Below are 7,690 nucleotides of genomic sequence, written 5' to 3'. Positions count from 1 at the left end.
ACTACAAAATTAACACTCAAATCTAACACTCATCAAAAAGTACATTATGCTTTTGACTTCATAGGCAAGCACTTCATAGGCAAGCACGGTTAAAAGTGGTCTGAAAACAATACTACAAATTTTCCCCTGCCATTACCTAGCCCCATTAAATTGATATTGATGGTAAATCTGTAATTACACTGTATTTTAGTTTCAACATGTAAACTACACAATATAAAAAAAAAAAAAAAAAAAAAAAAAAAAAAAAGGGGTGAAAAGTCTTTTTTTTAACACACTCAGGTTTTAAAGATACTCCATACTTTAATACTTCAACACACTCCACTACCAAGGGTGAAATAGTAATTTACACACAGTCAAATGTGTTTCGCTCACTTGGTCAACGTGCATTGAAATCAACGGTTGCTATCGAATCTCCCAAAATCAGCAAGTTTTCTTGATCTGTTTGCGCAGAAGGACTTTGTATTAGACAGGTGAGGCTTCACCGGAGCTCTAATATCACCGCCTTCCGCCACCGTCGACATTCCTTTCTGATTCCAATTCCGGCAAGGACTTGCTCGAACTAACGGACTTAAACAGAACGTTAATCCAGAAACATTCATTCCGGCACCACCACCACCACGCCTGACCGATGAATGCGCCGGCGTTCTCCACGGCGTCTGTTTTCTCGATTCACATGATTCATATCCACTAGATGCGTCGTGAAACTCGTCTTCTGGACCGCCATAATCCGAGTATCTCGCCGGTGACATGCCTCGATCCGGACAATACACCTTCCGCATCGCCGTTGACGGCTCGTTAAAAGAAAACGGCTGTTTCTTCCGACTACCGGTACCGTACCTAATGTTCGAAAACCACGACGGTGATGACATTGATGACGTGGCAGCGTCACCGCCGCCGCACGATCCATTCGAAACCGAAACCCTAGGATTCGAATACGAAACCGAATCCGAATACTCGTTTCCTTTTTTAGATCTGAATAAATTCCATATCAAAGAGAACCGAATAAAACTGTGTTGTTTCTTCTTCTTCTTCTTAAGGTACGGATTATAATCTCCGGCGATCGGACCTACCTGAGGCGTTCTAAAAAACATCTGATCCGAAACGCTATGATGACGGTTTCGATCACCGTTTCGTTGACCGTTGACCGGTCCATTTGAATAACCGGAAATATCTGATTTCGGGCGACTGATGTACGGAGAAACAGAGCGCGGGAACACTAATTTATCTTCTAGAGTTTGAGCTTGTAACTGTGAGTTTTGTTGAGCTGCAATTAGAGAAATTAGGCGTTCACGGAGGCACGAACCGCAGACGCCGACGATACTACTGAGATCGGTATAGTGTTTTCTACACCTCATTTAGTTATAATCTTATGTATATATGTATGAAATTGATTGAGTGATTGTGCAATTTGAGGAAAACAGAGTCGTATTTGGAGGTGAGTTTAAAGAAGAAGAAGAATAAGAAGATGAAGCCTAATATTAGTACGGAATTTAATTAATATTCTCTTTATATATCTTTTTATATGTATAGATTACAGTATGTATTATATGATATATGTATATGTATATATATGGAGAAAATGGGATTGATGGTGGTGTGACTGGGTATAATTACTCTGTCCTACCTTTTATGTATTTATATTTATATTTTATTAATGGAATTGTAAGAAAATGTAAACCAACTTTGTTGGTGTAGTATTAATTCTTTTCTGTTGTTTTAATTCAAATTAAATTAAATTAAATGGAGAATATGATTTAAAGCTACAATCTCTGTGTACACATCTCTACCTAAAGAAGCCAGATCTTGGTAAGCCATTTAAGTTTCATCTTACAAATTTATAGTTTTCAACAATCAAAGTAACGGCATTCATGGATGAGTTGATGAATCGAAACTAGTGTCTAACCACACATAAGACGGTATAAAATCTATTGTCATTGATATTTAAGATGGGCAAATTCATGACACAAGAAGCTATAATAAATCACAAAATAATCCAGTTAAATCAGTTACGTCTTACTAAAAATACCCTTTCTTTTCTGTAGTAGTCTAAACAGAGAAAACTTTTTACATGATACAAGAAGCTTGGCATAATGTTCAGTGGCCGTACTTAGTGCAACCCAAAAAGGGTATCCGCCCCACTTGGATTTTACGGAACAAAAAATTTTACACTAAAAAATTTTTTTTTTTACAAAAAAATAAGGTTTTTTTTTTTTTAGTGTTTACCCCTGCTGACATTGAAAGATTTAATAAATTTTTACACCGCCCCGTCTGTATCCGAGAAGTTCCGCCACTGATAATGTTCAAACTCGAAAATCATCATGTATAATCCATAGTAGTCATATTTTTTCTACTTACGAGTTACTACTAATCTTCCGGGGGCTTTTTTTTTTTTTTTTTTCATGTTTATCTACTGGAAGAGTAGTTAAAACTCAACATCTGTTGGGCCTATTGATAGCAGAGTTGCAAGGTTTAACTTTTCATCATGTAGATTTAGATTTATAAATAAGATAATGAAATAGATTGAGAATCAGAGAAAGTTGATCAATTTTGTGATGATATAATATTTTTAATTAGTATAAATAAGGAATATATATAACACATCGCAGCTATAGTGGGAAATGGGAAACAGAATAAATCATTAAGAATCAGTTTCCCTACCATTTCGTTATATAATTATGGAATCTGTACAAGCAAGTCAACTACTAGACATTACATTCCATATATTTTACACAAATGATCAATTTGAATCCTATTTTGTAAACAAATCAGCTAGTTACTATAAAAAATTCAGTAATAGCAACACTACCATACTTGCATCTACAATTTTCTTTCTACAAACATGTAATCAGCCATCATAATCCTGCTCTTGCAACATAATATGCTGTCAATTTTCATTCAAAATTACGATTTTGCAGCTTAACATTGACTCCTTCAATCTGTTGACTTTTAAAGTAAAAATGTATGTTTTTTGTTGACCTTAAAAGTCAAAATGTATGTATATCTGTCCTGATAGAAGGCCATCTACTTTTCTGTTGCACATCAGTTTCATTCTAGTAACAATGGAGCGCATTCTTCGGATGGAACTCCCCCTAAATTTGCATCAAAAGTACAAAACATCATAAGACCTAAGAATTCAAGATTAACTCTATATTCGAACAACTACATTTTCTGATATTTTCATAAAAAAAATAGATAAAAAAAAAAAAAAACATCATGTCTAAGACTTAGGCTGCGTACCAGTAGCATTCGTTTGTTTTCCTTTTGCCTCAAGATCATCAAGATAGTTTTGATAAATGTAAGTACAACAACCCCACAAGCCCATTAGCATAGCGATTACCTTAACGCCATTCATTTTGTCATTAAACACGACCAATGCAGCCACAGGAGTAAAAGCCAACGACAAAGTACTAACGACGTTAGAAAACAACGACGAAACCAAAAAAATCAATCCGACAATACCAAGAGTAGACACCTGCCAAGATACAGAGGCCCCCACCAAAGTCATCACATAAGCCGTACCCCCTATACCAAAACCGTCCATTTCATCACCTAAACTCCGCCATTCACCACTAGAAAAAAGACCCACGATAGATACACACGTGGCGAAAAATGAAGTGTAAATTTGCAGCTCAAGAACCACAAAGAAAGTTTCTTTCTTTATGACATTTTGAAAGGTAAGTTGCGTAATAGTAAGTAAAAAAGCGTAAAGAGCAGACGCACCAAGTGTAGACACAAAACCAAGAGCGTATTTTTCACTTGTGGACCCCGATGGTTTAGAATCATCGTTGATAGCAAGTAGAGAAGCGGATAACGATAGAACCACAACCGAATTAAAAATCAAAGCAGTAAACTTTTGGGAGTTTATGAAATACGAAAATACTGCATTGAAGGCTAATTGGGTGGCACAAATGAGAGAGTAAGTAGAGGCTGAAAGGTGTAGTAATCTGATAGGAAACAGAATTATAGCAGTAGCAATTTAAGTAAAATAGCAGCAGAAGAATATGAAGAAAATTATTAAATTGAAAATGGAACTTAATAAAATAGATTCAAGTGTAAAGATAGCAAATCAAAGACGATCTCATAAGATCAATCTCTGCCCATTCAGACAAGATGAACAAAATCAAATCTTGCTGCCCAAGCTCTGTAAGAGCCGATACCAAAACAAACAGCCATTTTTCCTCTCTGCCTTTCCAACAATTGTATTACTTATTTATAGATATAGATCTAGGTACTACTAATAAACTATTATTAATTAACCACTAGTAATATGATAATAGTAATCATGGGGCAAAACATGTAGACCATGATTACAACTAGGACAACAACCAATACCATTTCAAATGCGATTACAACTAGGACAACAAATCATACCATTTCACATGCACATGCTCATCATATTCTCTATCAATACTGCCTTGATAACAATAGGCTTGTCCTCAAGCCGGGAGATTTGGGCGTTGGGTAAGAGTGTCGGGAGGAACGGGTTCAATTGTGACATTCACCATTAATGCCATGAAAGTCTGTATGTTCCATGAAGCGTATCTCTCCGTTATCAGTTATTTCCTCCCCATCAGCGAGCAAAAGGACTCGCAATTGTCCCTCTGAACATCTGTGTTGTGGTGAGTAGGGTGAGCCACAACGGAAACACAATCCTTTACGTCTTCTCTCCTCCCACTCGTGTTTTGATAGATATCTGGTATTGGAGTTTGAAGAAGCGTACGGTTTATTTAGTGTAGTGGACTGTGTTTGGGAGTTATTTGGGCCTGTTTGCACTATGGGCTTAGTAGGATATTGGCCCAATTGAGAAATAAAAGGGCTTGATCTATTATAATTTAGGGTGGACTTCAAACCTGACGTAGATGATTTATGCTGATAATTATTCTGTTCATCACTTCCAGTAGCGACGGCGACATGGCGAGCATAATCCATGGCTTGATCACTTGATTTCGGATTTAATGCTCGTACCCAATTTTTTATATCATCTGGTAATCCACGTAAAAACATACCAATTGATTGATCTTCCGATTGGTCAGGAATTAAGGCAGAAATTGCCTCAAATTCCTCAATATAATTTTCAATATCTCCTTCATAAAATAGAGATCCGAGTGCTTCATGAGCATTTATGAATCTCGTTCCACTAAATCGAGTCATCAGCTTCATTCGAAAGTCACCCCAGGTTGTAGTTGGATTTTTGATTAAGAGGTTTGTGAACCAATTGAGAGCTGCTCCTTCCATACACATCTGAGATAAGATGAGTTTTTGCTCTACAGGTGTGTGATGAACTTGAAAATAGAGTTCTGCCTTGGTGATCCATCCACGAGGATCAATACCCTCAAACATTGGAAGTTTGACCTTGGGTAAAGAGAAGAATGAAGCATCAAAGTGGTTCTCTCTGATGATTGGTGTAAACAGGGGCGTATCCTTTGTTCCAGACATAGAACCGCCTACGCTCATCACTGTAGGATTGGTATGTAATTGTGGATCCGAGATTGGTGTTTTTGGATTTTGAGCGAATGAATTGAACATTTGTTCAAAGTTTTTTGAGAGTCCCTGGAGGGTTTCCTGAATTGCTTTAACAGAGGTGGTGAGATCATCCAACTTAGTTGTTAATTGGGTGATTTGTGTTTCATGATTATCAAGGCGTGACTGAAATCTGGTGTTAACAGGAGGTTGTTCTTGATTCACCATAGTGGAGATGATTGGGTTTGGGCAATGGAACCAATTGATAGGAAACAGAATTATAGCAGTAGCAATTTAAGTAAAATAGCAGCAGAAGAATATGAAGAAAATTATTAAATTGAAAATGGAACTTAATAAAATAGATTCAAGTGTAAAGATAGCAAATCAAAGACGATCTCATAAGATCAATCTCTGCCCATTCAGACAAGATGAACAAAATCAAATCTTGCTGCCCAAGCTCTGTAAGAGCCGATACCAAAACAAACAGCCATTTTTCCTCTCTGCCTTTCCAACAATTGTATTACTTATTTATAGATATAGATCTAGGTACTACTAATAAACTATTATTAATTAACCACTAGTAATATGATAATAGTAATCATGGGGCAAAACATGTAGACCATGATTACAACTAGGACAACAACCAATACCATTTCAAATGCGATTACAACTAGGACAACAAATCATACCATTTCACATGCACATGCTCATCATATTCTCTATCATAATCCCATTGAGAACAACATATTGTCAGCGCCAATAAGCAGACCCACGAAAGTATAGATTAAGAAAATAACTGAAAATGATGATGTGGATGTGGTTGATGATTCTTTAGATGAACGAAAAAGAAAATATGGGACGAAAAAAATGGGAAATGCAGCAGTTTGAAGAAATGTAACCAACCATTTACTATTCCCACCTTGATCGTAATATAATCGAGCAAGAATTACAGCGAAAACTTGACCGATTAGAATAAAACTTATGTTGATGATAACTAGAAGCCACCATTGCCATTGCTTAAGCTTGGCAAGTGTCATTAAGTTAGACTGAGGTTCATTGCTTACTGCAGCTGAATCTTCACTGTCTATTGAAGGAATTAAAAGAAAATAAAACAGAATTAACAACATTCAGCAAAGAATCTGCAGAGTATACATACTAATATAAATACTTAATATCTTTCAAAACAAGATCAATAGCATCAATGTTTGTAACAATTAGAGTGGATATAATAAAACTAGTTATATTATTATACAGATATAATAAAAACCAATATTTACAAGGATATGGAAGTTGTGATGTGGTCCAGCGGTTGGTGGTCTGCTCCATTAGGGGAGGTCAGGAGTTCGACCTCCGTTGGCTATATATTAAAAACACAATTTCATCTCTGCAATGAAGTATCCACCCATGGCACATTTCCCATATCGGTTGGGGGTAAAGGGGAGGGGGGTTTTACTTGACCGTGCCCTTGGATCGGTTTCAAGGTTTCCTCCCGAGCAGCGATGGGGGCGGGGTTATTATTGCTGCATCGGCATAGTCGAAACAGGAGATGATCGCAACGGGTGGTTTAGTCCCCCTCGGGTGATCCCAATCGCTGTTCAAAAAAAAAAGAATGATAGTTTTTAACCCTAACATCAGTTTTATTGATACAGATGATGGCCATCTAGAGAGTAAAAACTGTTGACTGCATTTTATTATGCAACTTAAAAGATACAAACTAAAGAAACATATAGGTTTTCAATTTTATAAAACTTAATTTTAGAATGAATGCTCTGCAACTTAAGAGATTCAATCCTCTTTAAATATTCAGGATCCCTTAAAAAAGTATATAGAGCTCATATATAACATATCAAGCTAAGTAAATAATTCATTAACTAACAGTTATAACTTAAAAAAAAAAAAAAAAAAAAAAAACTAAGATGCATTAAACAACACGATCTTCAGAATTTAGTGTGGAGGGGAAGAATTAAGAGGAAAATAACCTGGCATGATGAGAGGATATGTTGATGGAAGATTTGAGTGAAATATGCTATGGATGATATCTCATTAGAATTTGAAAGTTATTAGTAAATGTTTATTAAGTTTTTGGTTGATTCTACTACACGTTAGCACGTTGAATAACGTAATGAAATAATAAATGATGAGAAAACTCAAAAATTATGAATTATTTCATTTCACTATCGATTAAATTACTCCAACAATACGAAACCTGCTCACTTGGGTAAGTATAGTC

The 7,690-nt window shown here is 36.0% G+C and overlaps 2 protein-coding genes across 2 annotated transcripts; both read right to left on the bottom strand.

Annotated features, from left to right (window-relative positions):
- Positions 1 to 145: 145 nt before the first annotated feature.
- On the bottom strand, positions 146 to 1,355 carry LOC139840071 (uncharacterized). Its single transcript, XM_071830294.1, has 2 exons — positions 398 to 1,355; positions 146 to 204 (listed from the first exon to the last, which is right to left on the bottom strand). The coding sequence occupies exons 1-2, from the start codon at positions 1,353 to 1,355 to the stop codon at positions 146 to 148; spliced, it is 1,017 nt and encodes a 338-aa protein (XP_071686395.1).
- A 1,499-nt stretch (positions 1,356 to 2,854) lies between these two features.
- Positions 2,855 to 6,587, bottom strand: LOC139840061 (probable purine permease 11). The gene is made up of 3 exons (XM_071830287.1): positions 6,191 to 6,587; positions 3,238 to 3,945; positions 2,855 to 3,089 (listed from the first exon to the last, which is right to left on the bottom strand). The coding sequence occupies exons 1-3, from the start codon at positions 6,585 to 6,587 to the stop codon at positions 3,046 to 3,048; spliced, it is 1,149 nt and encodes a 382-aa protein (XP_071686388.1). The 3' UTR covers positions 2,855 to 3,045.
- Positions 6,588 to 7,690: the final 1,103 nt, after the last annotated feature.

Source organism: Rutidosis leptorrhynchoides, chromosome 1 (assembly GCF_046630445.1).
Source record: "Rutidosis leptorrhynchoides isolate AG116_Rl617_1_P2 chromosome 1, CSIRO_AGI_Rlap_v1, whole genome shotgun sequence".
Classification (NCBI taxonomy): domain Eukaryota; kingdom Viridiplantae; phylum Streptophyta; class Magnoliopsida; order Asterales; family Asteraceae; genus Rutidosis; species Rutidosis leptorrhynchoides.
The sequence above is the reverse complement of the archived record's forward strand: the minus strand, read 5'-3'. Positions and strand labels throughout refer to the sequence as shown.